The 25934-nt window shown below is 40.2% G+C and overlaps 1 protein-coding gene across 11 annotated transcripts in view; it reads left to right on the forward strand.

Annotated features, from left to right (window-relative positions):
- The window catches only part of EPHA5 (EPH receptor A5), a 194704-nt gene that overhangs the window by 12006 nt on the left and 156764 nt on the right, over nucleotides 1–25934 (forward strand). For 10 of the 11 annotated variants that reach the window (XM_053975281.1, XM_053975284.1, XM_053975287.1 and 7 more), the window contains exon 2: nucleotides 2904–2968. The exons of the other annotated variant lie outside the window; for it this stretch is intronic. In XM_053975281.1, coding sequence (XP_053831256.1) covers nucleotides 2930–2968 — 39 coding nt within the window. In that variant the 5' untranslated portion in view covers nucleotides 2904–2929. The remainder of the gene's footprint in view (nucleotides 1–2903; nucleotides 2969–25934) is intronic. 11 annotated transcript variants of the gene reach the window in all.

Genomic DNA, 25934 nt, shown 5'->3' on the forward strand with positions numbered 1-25934 from the left:
TTCTTGGAGGTGGTTTAGGTTACTGGCTAAATATATTCACCAGAGCAGATCGATGCAGTGCAGTGCTTCAGTTGCTACATTGTGGAATCAACCCTGAGCAGGTGCTTTATGGGGCACTCGGTGTCTGCTGTGCCTTACAGCCCCTCAGAGCTGTCAGAGCTGTGCTGGGAGCCCCTCTGGTCTCCCCAGCAGCCCAGACCCGGGGACAGCTTCAAGTCACTTGTCAATTTTGCCTTCCTGGCACGTGAGTTTTGAGTTACTGCATAGTGCCTGTCAAAAGGTGTGTTCTATCCTATTTATTTTGCTCTATGCAGAATGCAAGAAGATACAAGAAGAATTGAGTATTTTCTAGCTGGGGATTTAGTATTCATCTCTGCTACTGACTTGACTTAGAGTTGAATGGGCTGTATTATCTTTTCATATGCAGAAAATTATTTTGAATTGGAAGTTAATAACAGCAATTTAAAAATTGTAATTGATAGAAAGATAATACAATATTTAGTTGTATCATGTTCTTTTTATGATCTGATGTTCGAATAAAGCACTTTTGCTGCTTTTTCCTTAATTAGCATGTCATGAAGAAGCTTGTGACATCAAACACAGCATCTAATTACATTCATTAGTAGCATCTCCAGGACAACTTTTAATTAAGTTGTACAATGTAGATCAATACTTGTTTTGCATCCATTGCAACTTAACGACAGGAATATACTGTTCTGCACAGTTTAATTACAGTGATTGTAATAGAAGGAATTTGAGTAAACCTGCCATTTTAGTAACTTCACTGCTGTCTCTTGCTTTTTAAAATAGTATACAGTTATAATGCGGGACATGTTATTTATGTGTGTCTTATTTTGAAGAATATTTTGGAGTCATTCTTTTTATCCCAAGAAAATACAGTGTAGTTCAGGAGCACTTGGATGGTAGTGCTTGGCTTCAGCTGAAACAGGAGAAATTAATGACCATTTTACCTGGACTTCATAAGGGGAAAGACTGGGCATAACTGGGTGATCTAGTGGTAGGTGATAGCAGTACTTTTATTTTGCATGGACTCTGGAGTGGAAAGCCACCTGATTGTATGTTTACTTACAGTGAATATAGTCCAGTGTAGTCTCTGAGTATTGCTTCCACCACATGTCCTGCAGTTTGGTAGCATTGACAGCTTCCAACTGTTTCTGCTTTTGGCAGGAGAAAGCAATCCAGAAATGAAAACCCTGAGCCACCAAATGTGTTTTTTGCTCAACATAGCAAAAATATACTTGACCAGGCAAAACATGTCTGCCTTGTGACAGTGTCCTGCATTAATACTTGCATGCATTGTGAAAATATCTGGATAGACAAATCACTTTTAAGATAAGTGTTTGCCCAATCTGAGAACTGTGTTGTATTTTTTGTGTTTTGACCTGGTTTTGTGTACAAGGGACTACAGCAGGCAGCCTTCAGTGCACTACAGTGATAAAGACCAAACTGATTTAGAGAACTTTGTTTTTTTTTCCAGACTAAATCAGTGGCTTAGCCTTCATTTGTTTTTAAATATTCCTTAATATTTTAAAGGAGCAAGCTTTGCAGTGTAGTACTTCTGGATTTTCTTACTATGCGTCCGTAAATGGTGTAACCCTGGGGGTTAGTTATGATACATGCCTTCTTCAAATTTCTGCATACAACCTGTTTGTTTTTTTTTTGGTTTTTTTTATTTCTGTTACAATCTTTAAGTACCTACATCGTTGCAATTCTAAAGGAAAGAGCACAAAACCTCAGCACCCATTTCAGGCTTGTTCTTGGTCTAGATAATCATGTGCTAGATAGTCTTGAAAGTCCAATTACCAAAACTTCAGTGAGATTTTTAACGAGCAGACAGGGTGGAGGTCAGGAATTGAAGACCCAGGGGAGTCACTTCCTTTTCAGGCAGGACATGAGTACAAAAAAGTGAGGTCTTATGCAGACAAATATACTGAGAGGAGTGATGTAATCTGATGAAGTGTGCTATTAAGATAGACAAATTTGCTCCTTAATTGAGAATTTGGATGACAATTGATGATTCAGAAAAAATCTTCTGCCTAGGAGATTTAGAGCCCTGGGTGCGGAGGTAAAAGCTCAGCACCAGAAGCTGCTACTGTTTTTCTTAGTTGAGTTAAGTTCGTGTGGATTTAGTAATTTTTCAGTTTTTACGCAGTGTTTCAGGTAAAAAGAGAGAAAAAAAATGTTACAAACTTGGGAATAGGGTGGGGGTTTTTTTATGTTTAATGTAAATTGTTGGTTGCTTGTGTGACTTAAAACTATTCATGAATTTTTGTGTGTAGAAGAAAAAAAGATCCCTTGCACAGCTTATAGTGAAGATGTCAAAGACTTGGAGAAAAATGCGGAAGAGGAAGGAAATTATAGATTGCTGATGAGATTAATACTTGCACATATAACACTTCAAAAATTAAATTCTTGTTTCATTTCTCTCCTAAGGGCCTGATTATGCCAAAAAATGCATGCCACCTTAGAAGAAATGTGTGTATAAGCATGCATAGATATTTGTGAGTGTATATTTTTACCCATATACTGTATGTCTTACGTATACACGTAAACACACAGTGTGCATGATGTATTTATTCCCCCCAGAAGGTCAAGGTCCTAAGAATGTGAAGGATCTGGATTTTGCAGAAAAGTTCAGTGCATTTGCAACTTGGTTTCTGTGGCAGATCTCAAAGGAATAAGCTAATGGATAGATAGAATTGTTTTCATTGTATGAGCTCACTGTTAGAGGGGTTACTGCATTGTTACTTTGCTTTACAGAAATCCAACTTCCTTGGTTAATTATAAACAATCTGTTTACCAGAGCCATCCATACCTGCAAATATCTGCTGAAGTTTGTAATCCATCCATCTTCTTTAACAGTTTTTTTCTTTTATTTTCAGTGAATTTGCTGGACTCACGTACAGTAATGGGGGATCTAGGATGGATAGCCTACCCAAAAAATGGGGTAAGTCTCTGCTGTTGTTTGCTTTCTCTCTCACAGATTATACTAATCGTTTCCATTTGGAAAGTAGACTACTGGGTTTAAAAACCCTCTAGAGTGATTTGTCGGCAATGAAGAGAAAAAAATAAAACAACAAGCTGTGACTGAAGAAATGGAGCTGTGTGGCTAGGGGATTGATTTATTTATGCAGCAGAACCAGCCACAAGTATTAAAAAAATAATCATGAGTCAGCCTCCTCACTCCTCCCCCCTCACCAAGAAAATCCATGAGGTTATTTAAATTTCTCTTAAATTATAAATTCTTGGGTTTTTTTCTTGAGCCTTTGCGGTAAACGTGGAAAATGATTTTTTGGAAGTTAACTTCTGAAAAGCAAGATCTGGAAAATGACTGTTAGCTTTAAATGAACAAGGCTATTCACAAATACATCTCAGATTCATGGTAAAGTTCTGGGACCTGATAACACCGAAACAGGAGCTGCATTCTAAGCACCTTGAAGAGCCTCTGTCCCTTACCATTACCTATATTAAGAACTGTTCAGCCTCAAGAAGAGGCAACTGAAACAACAATGTCTGTGAGTGAAGGGAGGGTGCCAAGAGGATGGAGCCAGGCTCCGCTCAGTGGTGCCAAGCAATAGAACAAGAGACAAAGGGCAGAAACTAATGCACAGGAAGCTTCACATGAACATGAGGAAGAACTTGGTTATTGTGTGGGTGATCATGGGTTATTGTGTGGGTAACAGGTTGCCCAGAGAGGAGGTGGAGTCTCCCTCACTGAAGATACTCAAGAACCCTCTGAACACAATCCTGTGCCATGTGCTTTGGGGTGGCTCTGCTTGAGCAGGGAGGTGTGACAAGATGTGGTCCTTTCCAACCTGACCCATTCTTGTGATTCTGTAGCTGAAAGAACCTGGCCTCCTAATTTTATACTTGAAGTGAATGGTGGAGTTTAGATGCATTAGTACCCCTGAGTGTATATGCTTGACCTGACTGCATCACACGAGCAGTCTTGGCTATGACTTTTGGTCTTTGGTTTGGGGCATCCGCAATGCTGTGCTGTGACAGAGATTTGGTGCAGTCTTGAAAGGTTGATTTCTGCACCATGCTGGGTATTCCTGTCACTTCCTGAAAGCCATGAGCGCTGTGTGAGGTGAGAAAGCATCCTAAGTTAGAAATGCTGCATGACTGAGCCCTCCAACAGAGCAAGTCTCAGGAATGTGTTACTCCAGAGTTTTAGTCACCAGATGAAACAGACTGCATAATTGTCTTGGACTCCAGTTGGATTGTTATATAGATGGTATTTATATAAAATTCGGCCAACCTTTTAAAAAATATATATTAGACAGTAAATGAAAGTCTGGGTTCCGTATATTCTGTGTGGATGAAAGGTTGTGGAAATTGCAGCCTCACTTGGACAAGCTGTGTGTTTGCAGGCGCTGATTACAGCAGGGATGTGAAAGCTACACAGGGATCTGATTTTATTTTCAATTCATTTCAAGATCTAATCCTGTTAGGGTTAGTCTATAACCTTTTTTTTTTAATCTATTGATTTAAAGCTGAGAATAAAACTTACTCTGCTTGCTTGTGTGGGCATCAGAATGGCCGGTGCCAGATATGCTGGCAGAGCAATATTTTGGTGCCATGGTGCACCATAAAGATCCCAATATCCAGTTCTTAAAGGATGGTTTTATTTGTTTTTTAACTTTCTGAACATCTTCTGATGTTTTTCCTATGATATAAAGCCCAATTCTGGTATATCCCAATGTCCCTAAAAGAATATCAGTAAAAAACAGGACTGAAAAGTTCAGAATACTTCTGAGTCTGTATGTATAGATGAGTGAATCAAAAGCTAGCTATCCTATACATAAGCCACAGTTGTATCTTTTCATTATTTAGGGAAACATTTCTATATTTACAAGCTCAGTTTCCAAAGAGCACATCGAAGTACACACAGGAATGCTAAATTAAAGGTTACTGATTCAATAGGGAGATTTTTTTTTTTTACCTTAATTAACTTCTGCTTTGTGTTTAAAAGTGAATTAAGCAGTTGGTTTTCAAATTTCCAGAAATCTCATCTTAATCTTCTTTGTTTTCATGGGACATTATAAAAATCCAGGTTTGTCCAACTGTCTTTTTTTTTTTTGACTAATATATTTGCAGTATTTTATGAACACTAAAAAAGGTCTTCCCAGAGTTACTTCTCTAACTGCTATATATGCTCTGCAATCAGCTACGCTGCAGTTACACACTCTTTGCTTAATTGTTTTTACAGGATCTACCTAATATAAGTATTTAACGTTAGTCTTGCATCAGGATTTGAATTTGGAAAAGGAGGGAGCTTTAATTAGCATCCAATATAGGGATTCTCCTGTGTTTTGGGGCTCTCTCATATGAATTTGTTATCTCAGGATGTTCTCCCTGGGAAAATTTTCAAGGTCCCTGTATCTGTCTGCACAGTCCCCCATGAAGGAAAGTAGCAAGAATGTGAGGATGTGTCACACTTCACAATGCCAGAGTGTGTAGATACAAACCATGTTCTGGAGTAAGCTTTTTGATGCATGGTGTTTTACTGTTGCTGTGAACAATATCCTGTGGAGTGCAGTCACTTCTCAATGGTGGTGCAGTTCCAGCTGAAGATACATTGGTTCTCTTCCAGTGTTGCTGCTTCTCCACTTGATGTTTATTATAATCTTAATGGAACTTAAATACTTTTCTTAGAATCATAAGTACTAGAAGTAGGAGACTGTAGTGAGGCACAGTTAAAGAAAGCAAGTGTTTAGTCTTTGGCATTGTATGGGAGTGCTTGGGAGAAATTATCTTCATATCACAAAGGCTCGAGCTGGTAGGTTTTGAAAACAGATTTCCACATGTAAAACAAACAAAATCCCACAAAAAGCCCCTACCAAGAAATTGGGATAAGAGGACCAGGCAAGCCAAATGAACTTGCTTTTGGCAGATCCTTTATAGATATCATAGTCTAAACTTCTGTTACAGCTGTGTGCCGTGTTAATTTTCGTATATTGAATATTTAAAACATTTCATGCTCCAGAAAGGTCCAGTTGCCCTTGTTTAGTCTCTTGTTCACCTCATTTTTGCTGAACACAATGGGAAAAGGTGATCTAACATGGGAAATGAAAGCAGCATTGTATGGGAAGGAGGCTTGGAAGTCTGCTTTCCAGACTCTCCAGCCTGGAAACAGATCAGGAATAAAGGTAGGCCTGTTTTGTGCTCGTCATCTCAAATGAAGAAGTGCTGTAGCAGCTTAAGTCCCCACAAGATCAGACCTTGATCCACTGCTAAGCAGTGTATGCTGGCTCATCTTGTGAGAAGTGCGTTTTATGGGAAGGGAGACGAGCACTTCAGTCAGGGCTGTCCTCTGAAGCGCTGTGTATGGCGAGGCACTTATTTGGTACTGGTTTGGGTGGTGGCCATTATCCTTGCAGCCTGGTTGGCCTTCATATTCCCCATGCACGTAGAAGGTAAGGAAAAATCCCCCTCTTCCTTCATATGGAGTACTGAGGGATGCATGGGAATGCGATGACTGAAATATGCTATGGCCAAGTTGGGCTTTGAAAGAATGCCTCCTGGTGTGAAGAACCAGCTATTGACCAGGAGAAAGGGCTTTCTTATTTCTGCTTCTTTTCCCTGAAGGCTAAGTAAATTGCAGTAGTGTGGCTTCCTGGCTGCCCTGTGTGGGTTCAGCAGCTTGCAGCAGTTGTGCAGTCAGCTCTTAAACCTGCATTTTATCTGTTAAAGCATGAGCAAAGTTCCTGTGAGGTCCCTATGGCCATGGAGCTCAGAAAAGGGACTCTCTCCCTGACAAAAGAGTATGGTCAGCATGGAAAATGCTGTCCTTTCTGTACTCAAGTTAGGACTTGATCCTGTTATTATATGCCAAAGGGAAAATTTTGACTTTTTTTTTTTTTTTGCAGCTCCTGTAAGTTTGTTTTAACTTGAAGGAGGTTATTGTAATTATCAGAGGCTGTATCAGGAAAGTCTGGTCCCTCTTGTGCAGTAGGAAGCCCTCCAAGCACATGAACAAAACCAGTCAGGTTTTCTATGAAAGGCTTCTACAGCAGGTCTGCAAAACCTTTTGCCTCTGGGCTGATTGCTGGGGCAGTGCTCAGGATTGCCCAAAGTGGGCACATCAGAGGTTTGTGTGTGCATTGTACATGGCTGAGACACTGGACAGCTCTGACCTGCAGGAAGTGCCTGTACTTCTCTGTGCTAAACATACGTTTTTATCATACGGAATCTCGCCGTGGTAGGAACAAGAGTAAGTGCTGTGACAGAAATAGTCAGGTGAAGTCAGGCAGTGTTTGTAGGCTGCATTGCATCCTCTTCCTCCCTTGATTTGGCAGGAGGCTGTGTCATGCATTTCAGCTTGCTGCAAAGCCATAGCAGGAGCTACTGAGCACCCTGCAAACCCATGCTGTGCAGTTTTACTTGGTCTGGCCAAGTGAAAACAAAGTTGCTGATTAAAATAAAATCTTTTTTTAGCTAGTTTGATTTATTCAGCAATTATGTCTAATTTTTGTTCCGGTGGCTCTTACAGGGCTGATTTACTTGTTTGACCCTCCTTCCTTTCACTGTTACTTTAAAACCTCTTTATTTACAGATTAGAAGTACTCTTTTTTCTGTCCAAATCAGAGTGCTGCACACCTGCTTTGCTTTTGCATAAAGGGTTCTCTTCCATCTCCTCCACCTCACATTGATTTCCCTGAACTTCCCGTAGCACAGAACAGAAAAGTCTCTGTGGTCCTTGGGGTATTGGTTCTGTGCTGTGGCTCATTGCACAGCTCCATGTGATGGCTTTTTTCTTCTTTAGGCTCAAACTGGAAAATAAACATGTAGTGAAGAACCTGCTTCTGAGGAGATGTTAATTTTCTGCAATGAATAAGGAGTTGTGAGGGAGCTAGATGATTTCTTGCATGTGGACAGCAAGAAGGAAACAATTGCCCCTCCTTGGGGGGGTTAGTAAGGCCAAATATTGAAAGTTGAGTAAATTGAGCTAGACTGATTCTACAAGTTGTTTCTAATTTATGTAGAATATTGGTGGTGTTGATTTTTTGTTTCGTTGGTTTGGGGTGGGGTTTTTTTTTATTTGTTTTTTTTTGTTTGTTTGTTGGTTTTTTTGTTTTTTTTTTTTCCCAACCAGCATTTCTGGCTTATTTTTTTGAGGACACGTATGCTAGGGTGCCTCTTTAAAGTTAAAAATAACAGCAGTTTTAAATTACTCAGCATAATTTGGGAATAGATTCTGTTGCTCTCTATCAGTCCTAGTTCAGATAGAGATTTAACACAGGAATCCTGGATTGGAGGCTTTGCTTGCCCTCAGGGATAGAAATAAAATAAAGGGGGAGGGATGGAGGGTAGTGAAAGGAGAAGGAGGATTCTTGGCACCATTGAGCTGTGTCATGTAGTTATGATTGTAATTGGCATTTTCAGGGCAGTACTTTTGGCAGCCTGTGGGGTTTTTTTCCTGCAAATGCTGCTGCTCCTCTGTGACCAGTGTAGAAAAGGAATTCAGAGGGATCTGCTCTGTGGTTTAACCCCAGCCAGCAGCTAAGCCCCACACAGCTGCTTTGCTCCTGCCCCTCTCCCCAGTGGGATGGGGGAGAGAATCAGAAGGGTAAAAGTGGGAAAACTCATGGGCTGAGATAAAGGCAGTTTAATCAGTAAAGCAAAAGCCACGTGCACAAGCAAAGCAAAACAAGGATTTCCTTGTCCACTTCCCAAGGGCCAGCAGGTGTTCAGTCATCTCCAGGAAAGCAGGGCTCCATCACACAAACTGTGACTTGGGAACTCAAACGTCATCACTCCGAATGTCCCTCCCTTCCTTCTTCTCCCCAGCTCTATATGCTCCATATGGTGTGGAATATCCCTTGGGTCACCTGGGATCAGATGTCCCACCTGTGTCCCCTCCTAGCTCCTTGTGCACTCTCAGCCTTCTTGCTGGTAGGGTGGGGTGGGAGCCTTAAAAGGCCTTGACTCTATGTAACCTCAGTAAGGAAAACATCCGTCTTTATCAACACTCTTTCCAGCACAAATCCAAAGCATAATCCATACCAGCTACTGTGAAGGAAATTAACTCTATCCCAGCCAAAACCAACACATATGCTAACATGCAAGAATGCAATTTAAATGTTAGCAGGAAGCATGATGGAAATAAGTAATACCAAGTAGCTGAGAAAATGTTACTGGCACCCCAAAAGCCTGCAATTTGGCTGCTTTGTTTATATGTACACATTTCTGTGCATGCACGGTTTAGTAAGAAACAATACTGCATGTCTAAGGGTTTGAAGTAAACTGTGTAATCCAAAGCCAAGCAGTAGTACTTAATGTTTTCTGTTATATGCTGAAATAAGGAATTTTACATGAACCATGTGTAAGATGATGTTGAGCTCAAGAGTTGAAACATATGGGGTGTTTTTTCCCCGCTGGGAATTATTAAAGTAATATGCAGTATCTATCTATCTATCTATCTATCTATCTATCTATCTATCTATCTATCTATGTATATATATCTATGTATATGTATAAAAATATATATCTGTCCTCTGTGACTCTCCTTCTGGTACTTCATGTCCATGGTCATTTTTACTCAACCCCTGGGGCCATGATGATGTGTCTTCTTTTGGTTGTGCTGCATGCTTAGTGGGCCAGAGTCATGCATGCTTGTTTTGTGTAGTATAACTCAAATAAAAGAGCTTAAGATTTGGGTTGGGGAAGATACCAGAAGTTAATAATGCAATTCTATGAGGCCCTTGTGGTATTTAACTAAACTGTGTTTTAAAACAGAGCTGACTTCATGTTCCCAACTCTGAAAGCCCCAGGGTGAGAATAAGATGCTGGAGTTCAGTGGGAGTGGGGCACTGCCATGAGAGGTAAATTTGGCCAGCAGACTGCTGTCCAAATTGGTGGATTTCCCTGCTGAGTTGGTGGTACTCACAGAGCTACATTTGTTTCACAAAGCTTTATTATACAAATCCAAATCTAAAGCGATCAGCTTTGCAATGGGGAATTGCATCTTGTGTGAGAAGGCTGATGGAGTTGGGTGTAGCAGAGTCTTGGACTGCCCCACAGCCACCAGAGAGGAAGGGAAAAAGCTTTCATCCAGACTTGCAATGGGTAGGACAAGAGAAGCAGAATTTGTTTTATCTAAACTGGTTCCGGTTAAATTTGAGGGAATGTGACTTCTAATGGTTAGTATGTGGGGCAGGTGTGGGATTTCTGTCACAGGACGTTTCTGACAGCAGGTCAGACTATCTCTGCTACTCTGAGCAAGTTGAGTTTGTCTCTTCTGAAGGAACAAACCAGGTGGTCTGTTCATCAGTTCTGACCTATTGCAGCCCTAAGTCTGAAGCCCTTCTGTCTGAAAGCTTGTCCTGACTCTGTCTAGGATGAGATCTGTTTTTGTTTCCCTCTGAAATTTGGTGTGCCTTTTTTTTTTTTTTTGGGGGGGGGGGGTTGGGTTTTTTTTTTTTGTTATTATTTGTTTGTTGAGTCTTTTTTTTTTTTTATATTGGCCTGACTAAAATCAGGTTAGTTACTCATGCATCAACCTGCATTTAAGATCCAATCTTGATACCTGCAACATATTAGCTGCATTATGTATCTGCTTTTAAAGCCATTCATGCTAGACAAGAGTTCTCATTGTATAGCCTTACCATTTAATTCATGTCCTTTCTCATATCTCCTTTTGTATCTGAAGTCTAATCTTTTCACTCCATTTGAGACTGCTCTTGTTGTCCTGTCCTCTCAGCTGGCTGCCCTTTGGTTTGTGTGTTGTTGACATAAATCAGCATTTATTTAGGAGCAGCATCTGGCGAGGTGTAGGTCTTATTAAAGGAGATCTAAAATGCCGAGAGTACTCTTAAGGTACTGTAAAATAAATTAATACTAGTGAGATTAAGAATAAAGCAAATCTTTATCTTGGCTAGAACTGTATTACTGGAATAATATATTCTACACAGGAAAAAATAAAGGGTGATCTTTCCGTATATCATTTTGTAAATACTGTTGTCAGCATTAGGCTCCTCCACACAGACTCATTGGGCAAACAATAATCTCCTTTCATGCTAAAATGTCTTTTTTTTTCTCTAGTGTCTAGGAATTACATTGGGGGATAAAAAAGCTTTGAAGAGCTTTATCTTCTAAAACCATTGTTTTCTTTGTTACTTGTGTGCCAATTTCAGAAATATTGGTATCCAACAGTTAGTAACCATACAATTAAAATGTATTAATGTAGTGCTGTCATGGAAAATCTGAAACTATACAGAATAAAATATTACCATTACAGAATGCATATGCAACAGCCCAGGGTTTTCAAAACATGTATTAGGATTTTATAGCTTATTTTATGAATTTTTGAAGTATATTTCTTACTAGTTCATGTGCCAAATGTATCTATCAGTGGATTACTTATCACTTAATTGCATAATCCTTTTATAAGACTTCAAATGCACTGGCCCCATTTGACAGCATATATTTTTCCACAGGTTAATGGCTTTTTTTTTTTTTTTTTTTTGTAACTAAATTGCAGAAAGCAGTCCTGTTTGATTTTTTTTTTTTTTTTTTTTTTTTTTTTTTTTTTTGTTACTCATTCAGGAAAGCCAGCCCAAAAAAAAAAAAAATTAAAAAGGAAGAATGCTAGCTTCAAAAAGATAAACACATAGTAGGTGTGCCCAGAAGGAGAACATTTGAAATGCAAAATTCCTAAAAGCAGTGTTAAGATGGAAGCTGGTATTTTGTGTTCATGGCAAGCTGTTGCCTTGTGTATACACTGTGAATGAAGGCAGTAAAAATTAAAGGGCTAATTTGAAGACCCTTCACCTGGCTGGAAACTTGAAAGAGCTTTCCAATTGACTGTTGTGTTGTTGCAAAGTCCTGATATGTGATTATCCTACTATTAAGAAACAGTTCAGAAGCTGAACATCTAGGATTGTTAGAACAAACTTCCATTTTTCAAGTTATTAATGGAAGTCGTTCAGGATTTTCTGTTTGCTTGTCCTGATCAGAAAAACAGGATGTTTTTTAGTTGCTGAAGGCTACATGCACATATGAAGGTGGAAGGTGGGACTGGGTTCTTGGCCATTGAAAGAAAATGCCGGTGTTTTATTTCAAAGCTCTTCTTGTCCTTGTAATATTTTGGGTTAATAGTCTTAATTTATCTTTAGACATCTTCATTTTGAGGGAAAAGGCATACTAAACTATATGATTTAGTGTATGCAAGTAAAACAGTAGCCATGAGGTCTGTTGGTTTAATACTGAAAATACTGTAGCAAAACAGATTGGAGATTAAATATGAGCAGTGCACATGGATCACATGGATGCAAATCATGCTGTGGAAGCTTTTGTGTTAACTCTGCTCCAAAGAAAAGTGGTAGCTCCTTCTCTCCAGCCTTTAGGCTCTTCAACATGAGTGATGAAGCACTGTTGAGGAGAATGTGGGTGACACCTGGCTATCAGTCATCTCTGCGATACCACTGCGATATTGTATGCTGTCAGGCCACTGTGATTGATTGTCTGCACCCCATGGGACAAACAGTGAGTAGAAAAGAATTGCAGAACATGGTTTGGCTGCTGCTTCCTCTGTCAGGATTTGGGTGGGGGGCGGGGGGGGGGGGGGAAACTACTGAAATAGTCTCAAAAAAAATAAAGACTCTGCCATCCTGAGGGGAGTTGTGAGTATTTAGGGTAGAGAGCAATTATTTCTTCCATGTGTAATGGGGCATCACCGATTCTTGATTCTCTTTCAAGATGATTTACTGAAGCCACATGTGTGATGTAGTAGTGATTTATATGTAGGAGTGAATGACATCTTGCATGTTAGTTTGATCCTCACCTACTCCTGTATGATCTTAGTGGTCTTAGTAAGGAATAATCCATGGATGAGTTGCCTGTTAGCTGCAGGGAGGAAGCAGGATTGGGCCCTGGGGTTGGTAAGGATGCAAGCTCCCCTGAGAAGAGTGGGGAGTGTGGATCAGCATGGTGTGATGGAAGAGGAGGAGAAGAAACTGCCTGCTGAGCTGGGCATCCCTGGGACAGCTCAGAGAAGGCTGATGATGGCAAGGAGTAAGATTGCTGGTGGCTTTCTAAAGCCTAGGTCTGTCAGATCAGGCTGAAATCTCTACACAGTCCTTTATTTGCTTTCTTTGCTGCTTTCCAAGAAGGAAAGTATTATTAGGTACTTGGTTCTTGCCAAAATGCTTTGATAAGCATTTAGCTTATGTATTCTTATTTATTTCTCTTTGTCATCATTATTCAAGCAAGTGCCAGGCAACTCCTTTGATTAGATTTAATTCTTGACTTTACAAAACAAGGAGTCAAAAAAATCAAGTTCAAAAAATCTTGTCAAAAAAGTAGATGCATTTAAATCTTTAGAGAAGTTCCCCATTACTAAAGCCTGAATCTTATTGTCTTCCATATATATGAGCTACCTCTATATTGAAGCATATAGTGTCCTGAAGATCTGTTACTTTTGCTGCGCTAAGATAAACCAGAGTCATATAAAGATGTGTGTTTTCTGTGGATAATTGCTCTCCTTGGGATGCTTTCTTGCAAAGATCAGAACTTCTGGCTCTGAAGTAGGGAGGAGGACTGAACTTTAATGCTGCAGAAATTTGCATTTGACTTCAGCAAAAATATTTTGGGACAAGTGACCTGAGCCCTGTCTTCAGAGATCTTCCTATAACCCCAATGATTCTTCCCATGATATTGACAGTATTGAATGAGGTACAGAAGATGCAGTTATCAGGAGATGATGGCACTGAGTGTTTCTTGCTATTATTTGAGATATCATTAATCTGTTTTCAGTTTTGTCTCGGTTGTGAGAAAGAGTTACTTGGTGTTCCTCTAGTGCCAGTCAGCCTCTGCCTCACTTAGGCTGTGAGCTAGACCAAGAACAGGTGAGTGAAGGCAGGGTGGGAGAGGAGGTGATGACAGGACTTCTTAAAATATTTATTATTAAAAGTGCTCTTTAGAATTAATTGATTTTTTTGGGGGTGTTTGAGTTTTTCTGTGATGCACAGGTGTCACTCCTTCTGGGATGATTAACTCCAAGACCTAATTGTACTCAGCAGATACCAAGTGTGGGGGTGAAATTGTCTGATTTTGAAAAGGAGGATTTAAGAATTTGTTTTGTTGTTTTTTTTTTTTTCTTCCGGCTGTTCAGAAAAACTAGCACTTTCTGTCTTTGTTGGCTGCCTTTTTCATTGGGACCTGATGTTATAATTTGGGGGAGTGGGGGTGGGACAAGGGCAGGGGGTCAGCCTGCAGACTCCAGGTTACAGCACTGATGTGATTCTCCTGGTTTCCTGCTGGAGCCTGGAGATCCCTAAAGTTTGTCACTTAAAGCTGAGGCTCATCAAAATAACTTGTGCTCTGTATGATGTCTGCTCTGTGTGGCTTGCTCCCAGTTCAGTCAACAGTAAAGGACAGCAAAAATGACCTTTGGTCTTCTGTTCAGAAGCTTTGGGGGTGTTGAGGTTTGTTTTATTTTAGCTTTATTTGCTTCAGAAATTGAAAGATACACTTGAGAGCTTTGCCTTGGTTTGAAACCTCCAAACTGAGGGGCTGTTGGGGGCTCCTTGCAAGACATAATTTTAAGTGGTTAGAACTGTAGGGCATGTACTGACTTTCTTAGTTGATTGCAGTGCAAATGTAAAGCCAGCCCATAAATTGTAGCCAGTGTTGTGATTACAAATCATTACAATAATGCAAGATTATTCCGTTTGTCACAAATCCTTCTAGACTACACCATTAAAGTCATAACCACAAATATAATCCTGTAAGATAAAGTTACTTCATTACACAATCTCTGTCTGGTTTACTGTTTGCTTTTTATTTTGATGACAGATTGAGTAACTGAATTTTTCTGTGTAGTTAACTTAAGTGGCAACACACATACTTTTAATATCTCTTCTAATTCTGGAGTTAATTTTGCATTCTTAAATTTATTGATATTGATTAATATAGTAATTAGCCAAATCCTTGATTTTCACTCTAGTGATGGCAAAATCAACTTTAAAATGATGACGTTTTAGAAAAAAATTGCTAGTTATGTCCATCACTAGACCAGTCTTGTCACATGATCAGGAAATAAATGAGTTGTGATCACTGGTATGTTGTTGGGTAGGTGACTGGAAGGAGGTTGGTGCTTTCCTGCAAAAGCAGTGACTGCTGTCAGTCTGCAGAATTATAGTGAGGCAGAGGACAGCTGCTGAACAGGAACAAAATGAATAGTTTACTTGGGAATGGATTTCAGACCAAATCAAAACTTTTTGTACAGGTTCAGATACTCATCTCATTTCTTGTGTGGTACTTGTCTCTTCCTGCTATTGGATATCCTGATGCTTCCAGTGCAAAGGAAACTCCAGTGGGCTAAGGAGTGACTCGAGCCTGTCAGCCAGAGCCCAATGACTCAGTGTGTCAGAGTAATTCTGATAAATACCCAGACTGAGATAATCAAAACCCATCCAGGGATTTGGTTGTTGTCCTACTTATTAATTTTAATTATAATTGAATATCCATGTCGATTACTCAGGCTGTAAGCTCAGCTTCCTGAGCCCTGTGTATTCAGTTTCAAAACACTGCTTCTTCAGAGTCTGATGTACTTAAGTCAGAGGGTGGTCTCAATGTGGACAGGCAGTACAGATAGGCAGGAGCTACTGTGTCCTTTGGAGTCACAGTAAGTAAGTCTGGCAGAGCCTGTTCCTCAGAGCTGCATAAGTGTATTGACCTGGCAAATGTCTTTAGCCCCCAGGGGATTTGGTTATGATGCTGCCTGTGTAATACTTGTAAAAGGCTTTTGCTGTGAAGGAGTTGAAGAGAAAGCAGGGAATCTTAAGCAGCCCTTGCTCGGTGTTTGCAAAGCTGTTTTGTTTCATGCCAATAGCCCAGGTAAACCTCTTGGACTTCTCTGTTCTTTGCCCCTTTTGAGCAAAGCACTACAGAGTGATTTTTTGCTTACAGGGCTGTCTGCTCCAGTGCTAACTTGGGGTGTTTCTCAGCACTGCAGTTTGCAGAGGCTGACGCTGATGAAGCTGGATATGCAGAAGTCCCTGTTTATCTCTCCAGGTGTCGCAGAGGGTCTATGTCATAAGCCAGAATCTATATCGAATTTTTTGTATGAGGGGAGCTTTTCCCAAATGAGTTCCAAATGGGTGCTTCTGACCCTGATGGAAGACTCCATAGTGTCCCCATTGATCAAGGGTAAAGCAAGCAGCTAAAATCCAAAATGGGAGCTAATGCCATAGGTGTCCTGTGTTTTCTTGAACTGGGAATGACCTAAGTTAGCAAAGTCCTTGATTACTGCCTTTAAAAAACAGATTGTCCCCTTCCTTTTTTTTAGCCTTGTTTTGTTTGTTCAAAAATAAAGCAGAAAAGAGACAAAATAGAGTGCAAACATCTTTTTACACACAGTGCTGTGATCAAAGATACTACTTGGGAAATTTCCTTCCTTCTTTGCTCTGCAGAGTTTTAAAACTGAGAACTGTTTTTTTCCTGTATTACAGTAAATACATAAGGAATCAAAATTATATTAAGGAAGAAAGGCAACACCCTGCTGCTCAAATATGTTGATTGCAAATCATTGACATTCTAGACATGCTATTTCTGTTTGTTAGCGAGTTACAGTTACAGTGCTGGTGGGGTAAAACAATTGGTTGGGAAAAAGCACAAGATTATAGTATTTGCTAGTCCTTACAATTTAAAAAGAAGAGCAGATCTGTGAGTGTGTGAGCTGAAGGTAATGGTGGTGTGTACCTTCCTAGGATTTAAGGCCATGGGGTCTGTTAACATTATGTAGTTAAATCTCTTCTGGAACGTATGGTGTAGAAACTTGTTCAAGGGTCCTTGTTGCAGGACTGTAACCTTGATTTGGCCCACAGTGCATCTTCTGGAGAGAGGTTTCTTTGAGTGAGTCATCCTCTTCTGTTAAGTCCATATCCCATTGTAGCTTGTGCCAACATCCATCTGTCCTTAATGTAAGACAAATGAATCTTTCTAGCTCAAATTGGTCAAACTTCAGTTCTCAGTCAATGGGTCTTTCCATGCCTCCTCTTGCTAATTTTACAGGTAAATACTACTCCTCTCTCTCTTCTCCTCTCAACAACCCTTTTCAGGCAAAGAGGCCACAGGCAAGTTAGCTACCTCCCAGCCTTCTCTAATTTTTTAATGGTTTTTTTATGCTATAAAGTAGGGCTTTGATCTCTTGAGTAGCTGTGGACTCTCTTGTGGGTTCTTTGCAATTTATTCTAGCTGAAGTGATGCCATTTGAAAAGAAAATGGCTTTCTGAAAGTGGTATTAGTAAATTGTTGCTGAAATTAATTCTGAAAGTAAATTAGTAAATTAGTGTCTTGTTTGCTCCATGAGGCAAATGGGAAGAAAATCATCCTTGTGATGGAAGCCAGGTAAAAGTGAAAAGGAAATCTTAGTGGCTGCTCAGCTGGTTGCTGTGGCAGGTAGGAGTTGCAGAACAGTGCAAGATGCTGTATTACATGAAAATGTGGGCTAGAGCTGTGCTGAAGACTGTCATTAGGGAGCCTGTGGGATGGCTATGGGATGGCCTGTGGTAAGGGGAGTCCGTGGGAGATGGATGTGCTACTACATGAGTGCACCTACACAGGTTTTGGTAGGAAGACAGGTTCCTGTTACAGTGGAAGATACAACCTTGGAGCCTCTTAAAGCCCTAGGAAAGGCAGGATTCAGTCCTGTCTCAGCACCAGCTGCTGTGCAAGTAAAGGTGGTATGCCTGCAAAGCCACACACTTTGCAGCATCTCAGGACTCTGCATCCCTGAGCAGAGAAGACAGACCCAAAATCACCTGTGTGCCTGGGTGGCCCGTCTGATTGCTTTAGTTGACACTAATATGAAAATTCCCCTTTTGTGTGTATGAGTGGTAGGGTTCTTCTGGGCCTGGTCCAATGTCACTTGCTCACAAGACAAGAGGAAGCTATTGAGAAGCAAAACCAGGGTTTTGTGTCCTTCCCCTAAATGGCTAATCCCTTTTCTTGGTCCCACATTTCTTTCACTGCTTACGGTTTTAAGTTTCTTTGTGCACAATAATTTATGGATGACAGTAAACATTATTAGAAAGCTTTGTGTGTTGTTCACTATGGGGGCAAACATTTCAGCATCAGAGTACCATTTCTTCAGCAGTCTTCTTCAGCAGTGAGTATGCGTATTGGTAAGAAGAATTATGTCAATTAACCACATAACCTGTAGAAGTGCTGTTTCCTATGCTAATTAGCTCTTCCTCTGAGAACGGTACTTTAAATTTATTTTTCAAAGTACATTCACTCATCCTTTTCCTTTCAAACTTCAACTCTTTGTGAAATATGCATCCAGGTTTGCTGAAAGGCTCTGAAGCTGACGAGACAAAAATTGAAAGGGGAGTGATTTAATGGTTTAATTGCTAAGTAATGATGAAACTGTGGTTGTAATTTCCTGTTAGTGTGAAATGGCCAATCAGTCCATTTTGTAGAGTGAGCACAAGGCCTAGGATAGGCTGGATAAATAATCATCTGTAGTTTCTGTGCCAAGTGGTTCCTTTCAGGGACTCCTGAAGATTATGTAAAACTTTTTTTACCAGAAAGTCAGGTTCCAGACAAGACTTATCTTGCCTAGCAGTAAAATGCTGTTGCTGCACTTGAACTGAGTTCTGTCCATAAGCTGCACAAAACTGAGAGAAGGTTTCATTCAAGGATGACCCTACTGTGAGAATGTCTCTTTGATAAGCAAGTCCAAGTCACAGGCCCTTGCCTGTGGCTTTCTGACTGGCCTGCTGGGCTGGCAGGGGAGAAGAAGTACTGAAGGGAAGCACCAAAGCCTGGGGCTGTGCAGGATGGCAGATCAGAACGTTCAAGGTAGCCAAAATCCAGCAGGTCCATTGCCATACAGTGTTTACAAACTGTGATCTCCCACCCTAGCCCAAATCTGCTGGAGGAAGGGTTGGTTGGTGGCAATCTCTATTCTCATAAGGAAATGTAGCCCCTTCCAAAGTCCTTTTGTTTACTTCCTCTTTCTACTCTGCCTCTCCAACTTCTAACCTTCCATTAATCCCAGTGTACCCTGGATAGAAAATAGCAGTAGTAAGAGCTTGTAGCTTAACTGAGCAGCCAGAGATGTAGCAATAGACCCATTAATTAATTTTCTATTTAAACTATTTTTGATAGTTTGTTCTTTGAGGAACTGCATGTCCAGCATTTCAGTGTTCTTCACTTCTGTGCGTCAGGGACTTGGGTCTGGAAGAGACTCTTACTGTAACCTGGTGAGAGCAATATACCTGAATCTTAATTATTTATGTACCCACTCTCTCACATGTCATAGGCATGTTGGTGCTAGCTTTAACCCATCTTACTTAGGTGACAAATATACGTGGCTCATCATGGGCTTGGCTACCTGATCAGATACTTTCTTCTGAAACTTCCTTGGATCCCCCTTAAAAGTTCTGAATGATGGTTTGACTCCCCTGGCAAGTTCTCACTGTGGTTGATTATGCCCTGCCCCCCAGTAAGAAAGTTATTTTCCCTTCTCTTCAAAAGCATTCAATTTAAATGCCAGGATCTCTTCTTGGTTAAGCAAAAGCAAGCTAATAACAGATTTTTTTCCTCTGTGTGTGTGTTGCAATATTACCATCAAGTTAAGCCAAGGTTTACCTCTTGGTTAAGAAAAAATTTGAGTTTTTTCAGTTTCTTTTGAAAACTTCAGCAGCTTTCCTACACTTTGCATTATCACAGCTGATTGCCGAAACAGCATTTATTTTTGCATTGCAGACATCTCAGCTGAGGATTTAGCACATGATTGTATTTGCTTCCTAGCCATGGCATGTTGATTGTCAAGTGGTTCCTCAGTGGTTGCCATATTCCAGGAGAGTGTGGAGGTTGCAGGTATGAAATGTATTCTTTGTGAAATGGTTAGGATATAGGACATCCATCACAAACAACTGAGCACATCTGTGTTTCTTCAATTCCAGAATAAAAGAAACACTGAGGTCTGGGTTGCACCTTTGTCCAGCAGATTTACACCTGTGTAATTCTGGTGCCTTATTTAAATAGTAACATAAACCTGACACAATGGGAATTAAATCCCATGGAATAAAAAAGTAACTAAAAGTTTCATTATGTTGTGGAATAAGCATACGAGGCATCCACATGTATAATTTATTACCTATAGTGGGGTAAGTACTTAACAACATTTATAATAAACCCATTCTGTTCATTCATTTTTACATCTTAGCATACTGATTCAGACCTTAACCGAAAGTGAATATACAATCAATGTCAGGCTTTTTATGCAGGTTTAATAATGTAGGCCTGCCAAGGTTCTTTAATTAAATAATTATTCATTGTTCAATCAGAATAGATTGTTTCACTATAGGGATTGTAGGCAAGTACATGCAAAATCCACCCTGAACTGATCATGTTTTAGCTGCTTTCTGTAATCCTGAGTGATAATCTGTCACACACAAAAAAAAAAAAAAAAAAAAAAAAAAACCAGGGAGAAAAGTTGCAGTTAGATATTAAAAATGTAATTCCTAATTCTGAGGTGATCAAAGAAAAGCACGCTAAGGTACAGTTTGGTGGTGCTGTGAACAAAGTTAGAGCGTCTGACAAGTGAGAAAAGTGGGTTTTGTAGATGGTTCAGATTCAACAGAACTGTTGCCAAACCCAAAGTAAGCTAAGGTGTTCAGCATGTGGGGAATCAGGAAATCTGGTGTGGGATATTTGACTTGTAGCCCCCCACATTCAAGAAGTGGCAAATGGAGCTGGTAAGGGGAAGTGCAGTAAATTTCACGTTGTGTATGTCTGCTGCACACGCCAGTTCCCATAGGAGGGTCTGCACAGGCAGAGCAGCCTTCTAATTTCTTCTGAGAGTATTGGAAATGCAGAAAATCTGCTTGTAGCATCGCACAAGGCTGGCTTCAGATGGCCCCTGCTGCCACGGCATGTCATTAATGCAGCTCACAGCAGCTGGACTGAGAGGACTTCAGTGTTTATTAGGGGAATATAATCATTTAAGCCTGAATAAGCTTCAAAGCTCTAATGTGGCTGTTTGGCCAACAGAAATGAGATGTAAATTTGTGCTGAATAGCCACTGATTACAGAAAGATGATTAATGTGAGGTTTAAAATTGATTTATGGGTGCAGTTGTCAAGGCCTAAGCCATGAATGTAATATTATCGCTATGAAAAGCTTTGGGTAGATTAGAGCCCAGGAAGCAGTGGCAAAATAATGCATTTGCTGGAGGGTCTGATATGGTTTATGGGCCGTCTGTAGTCTAGTCAAATTTGGTGTATGCCTGAGAGGTTAGGCTTTGCCAGTGCAGCACGTGGATAATTGTATCACTTTCCTGAAATACTAGAAAACCAGGAAGTTTAATCTGCTTTGTTTTCATTAAATGCACTTTTAGATCAAGTATTTTTTCTCTTTTACTGGAAACTCTTAAATGTGTACTCGCTTGCAAGAAATTCTAAAAAGCCGATGACAATGATAAAGATTAAGAATTTAGTTTAGTTTTTGCAAATTTTTGCGAAAATTGTGTGTTAAAAAGAAACCAAATGTGTTATTTCAGTTGCAGTAAACAATCACCAGGTAGATTTTAATTTATTTAAATATTAGGACAACATTAAAGTAACAAGGAAAACTTCCTTTCTTTCTGCTTTTCAAAGTTTTTCTGTGAACCTCTTGGTATCATCAGACGATGAGTAATGTGAATAATATCCCAAAAGCATTGAAAATCCAAGCATTTGATTATAAACCTAAAATTTACGTCCCACTCTCAGTCCTTCTGAAAATCTGGCTCTGTCAGCCTTCCAGTGTTAAACCCTGTGGTGTCAATACTGTTTGTTCTGGCCTTTGTTAAATTGCTCTGCAATGAGTGTAACATTAGGCAGTGAAAAATGATTTAATGGTATTGTGTTTCTTCATTGCTTCTTTCATGCTCATCTCCATTGTCTTTCCCTCAATGGCTGGACTATGATTTGAAATGGATGTTTTAATTCAGATGTACAGAGAATTTCAAACCTTTAAAAAAATAAACCTGTGGGAGGGGAGGTAGGGTTTCCAGATAGCACACTGCTTTGTTGTGGGAAGGGAGTCGGCACAGTCCCTGATTAGGCATGCTGAAGAGGGGCTGGTGCTCCTTTTCATTTCAGTTCTGCTAGTCTCCAGCTGGGTTCTCATTCCATTTGGATTCTGGTGCTGACATCTTTCATTGATCATGCAAATTGTCAAAGTCTGAGCTAAACTTCAGTCCCATTTTCTTTTTTTCCCCCCATGTATCTTGGTGTGCAGATTGAAAAGTCTAGGTGACTTTGTCCTGATGTTTCTCCATTTTTCAACACTTGAGTTGTGCAGGTTTCTGAACAGATGTTACATTTCATAAGATGTTCTGAAAATAATTTTTAAGGTTTTAATTGTTTTTTCTTACCCGTTTTCTTGGGTGGTACTTTGTGTAGCAAATTGCTGTTTGTGTTTAGAGATGCTATCACAGCTTTCCAGAAATCTGCATTGTTTCTCAGCTAGTTAGTGGTGCAGAGCAATCCAGGAATTGTCAACACTTTAGCCTTATAGGGAGTTTTGCTGAGAAGTCTCCTGCATAGCTGCTGCAGAAATGAAAGGTGTGGCAGCAAACCTTACATGCATACTACAAATAAAAAAGAATATTGAAAAATTGTTCAAGTAGTAAATTCAAATGTTTACACAACAAGAGTTTATGATTATGAAGTTCTCCATGTAACTTTAGGTGACTGATAATGTCTTCACATGTAGGTCTTCTTGAGAGGAGCAGTCATGCTTTGTCTCATGGTTTCAGTGTGGGGCTCTCCTATTTGGTGTTTTCCCTCAGCTCTGAGCAGTGTGACTGTGTGAGAACCTTCCTTAGCATTACTTAATGCAGGAGGAGGATTTCTAGCAGTCCTGATTGCACACAGGATGGTGAAAGGTTGACCTGGGTGGAATTAAAAATATCCAAAACACTGTAAGATACTGAAGTATCCACCCAGATGCTTAAGCTCTCAGTTCAAAAACTTGCATTTTTTTAAAGCTGATGTCTGCTAACGAGCTGTTCTGAATATTGGAATGCACAGTTGGCAGCACTGGAGTTAGGATGGAGCATGGTGGTGCTGTGAACATTCACTCAGCTCATTTTCAGTGTAGTTTGGTTTTTTTATATAGTGGAGATAAAACATCAATTATCTCCCCATCTTTGCTATTCCCTCTCCTGCCCTTTGTCAAAGTGCAAAGCCAAATGTGAAACCTTGACACCAAGTGAAATGGAGTCTTGTTAACTCTTGATGCTGTGGGGAGTAGCCTTTAACATGAAGCAAGGCCCTTTGTCTCCTCATAGCATTTTTGCTGCCCACACATTGCAAGGGGTCATTGAGAAGCACATCTGGCAGTTCCTGTAACTCTGCCGAGGTGAGAATTTGCCCTTTTAGTGGGGGGTGGTAATGGAAGTGACTTTCTAAGTTTGCTTTCTGCTAGGTAAGTATCACATGGGGGCTAGGGAAATATGTTTGGCTAATATAGAATTGGAGAAAAAATATTCACTAGTCTGATGTGGCACATCTCAAAATCATGCTTTAAATTTCCAGTTTATGCCTCTTTGCTGTATTTGCTTCCTCCACTTATGTTTTAGTGTATGAAAAATTATCCTTAGTTTCTTGCTGGGAAATCTCCAGTAGTGATTGAGGAAACTCATATTTACTTCAGCTAATTAACCTCAGGATATTCTGAAGCTGTGTGTTAACTGGACTATGCAGATTAGTGACCAGAGTGGCATTGTAAGAAACAGCAGGAAACTGCAGTCCAGTAGTAAAATAAGAAGACTGGCCCAAAAGTAGCCCATAGCGTTCTTATTTTTGTTTTATTTTCCTGGTTGGAGAAATTGGGAGTGTGCCAAGCCACCAGAAAACATTAAGTTCCTTCTTCAGAAACTCAGCTTTCATTAGGCCAGATTTCTGCCTGAGTAGGGAGATTAATCAGATGCTTTCTGTCCTCTGTTATCCATTATGCTTTTTGCTTGACTAGTAACTGCTGTCAGTAGGAATATATATCTGTATGTATAAATGTCTCAGTTGTAAAATTGCTATCCAAATGAGGCTTGAGCCTCGGGTGGGGGCACTGTCAGATGTATGGAAATAGTAAAATCCCAGACAGTTGCAACTGCTTCTGGTATTTAAAGGTTTTAGTAAACTCTTGCCAAATGTTGTTTGCATAGAACTCACTGCAGTTTCTTTTTGACACTGGCTCCTGCCTTGAAAATGAGCTCCAAAGCCCCTATAACCATGCTGGGAAAGTGTAAAAATAGCTTCACCTTTTGCATTGTAAAAGTGGATGTTGGTATTGGAAAAGTTTGCACAAGTAATAATTTTTTTGTTGCTTGGTAGCCAAAATTTAAAAGTGTGTTTGAGGTTGAAAGAAGTAGTTTGTATTACTCCAGAGCTGTTTTTTCATAAATTTATCTGGCCTCTATTTTGTTTACACTCAAGAAGAAAAGATGGTAAAGACATGTTTTGTGAGGCTCTCAAAATAACTGGTTTCTCTTTTACTAAATTTTTTTGTTCCTTCCCCTTCTTTCATAACTTGATCCAAATACATGAATTGCTTTGGTTTCCTGATTATTTGTATTTCAAATTTGTGATTTACTGGAAAAAGTGATGTGGCTCTAGTTGGTGTCTTCTACCACTTGGTGTGGGGCAGGAGGGGAGAAGCTGCTGAGCTGTCCCTGTGAGCAGGCACCCTGCCCCAAAGCAGAATTTGGGCTCTAAAACTGTGTGGTTACCCTGGTACAAATGCTTAAAAATTGTTGCCCAAGAGTACTGTTTTAAGCACTGGTACTGATGGAAAAAGCTGGACAAAGCTATTTTGACATCTCTGCTCTGCTCCTTGCACTGCTCATCCATTGCAAAGAGCAGGGTTGCAAACAAACATGCAGCATTGTTCCAGGTTACTGCATTTTTCTGCTGCTGGAGGGTGGTTTGGATCACTGTCCCTTGCTGTGAGGGGGAACCAGGCTTCTCAAGCTCTTCATCCAGGTGCTGGTGGACTCTGCCACGATCAGTAGGTCATAGAAGTTATACATGTACCTCTTGCCAATGCCAATATTCAAGATGGAGCTCTTGCTCCTGCCAATCATTGCTGTAGATGGAGCTAAAAGTAACGTGACTTTTTGGATGCAATGTCTTTTGTGTTCTTGTTCTTTGAGCGAGCAAAACCCATTTAATGAAGACTGAAACACCTCCAGCAAAATCAGGCTCTTGCTTAATCATGCAGCTCCCGAGCTGAAAATCTGAGCAATACTACATATTGCAGCTTCTGTTGATAACACTGGCAATATTTGGTGGCAGGATTTGAAACAGGGACTGGCCTGTTTGTAAGTGCTGTTTTGCAATAGGCAAGATAGTGACAAAGTCGGCTTTAGTTTACAACTAGCACAGACCTGCAAAACCTTCTGCAGTGCAGAAGAAAAGATATGTAGTGCTCTGCCTGGCTTTCACTAGAGATATAGCGTTATGTGACCTCACTGAAGTCACAGAAACTGCGCAGAGGAAAGCCTGCTGCTTGTTTGCTTTAACTGTGTAATACGATAGCAAGTGGAAACCAGCAGGTAGCTAAAAAAAATAACAAACCCACAAGTTTTTGGGTTTTGTGATGGGAGGGAAGAAGCAGGTTGCAAGATAAAGTTGAGTAGCAGGAGGGAACATTTGTGAGGGAGCTAAGCTGGAGGCTATTGATTGGCAGCCAGGTCTTAACATCAGCTGCATAAAAGGAAATCGAAGAGTCTGCCCAAATGTTACCAGGATGAAAGGCAGGATAAATGGTACTGAGCTGAACACCAGGCTGGTTTGCCCTTCTGGAAGGGCATCAGGTGTCCCCTTTTCACTTGGCATGGGGATTGCATAGCACCATGCCACACTGTCTTCTGCACTGGTATGTGCTTGTGTGGCCTTGACAGCAGTATTTTG

This window comes from Vidua macroura, chromosome 4, assembly GCF_024509145.1.
Source record: "Vidua macroura isolate BioBank_ID:100142 chromosome 4, ASM2450914v1, whole genome shotgun sequence".
In the NCBI taxonomy this organism is placed as follows: domain Eukaryota; kingdom Metazoa; phylum Chordata; class Aves; order Passeriformes; family Viduidae; genus Vidua; species Vidua macroura.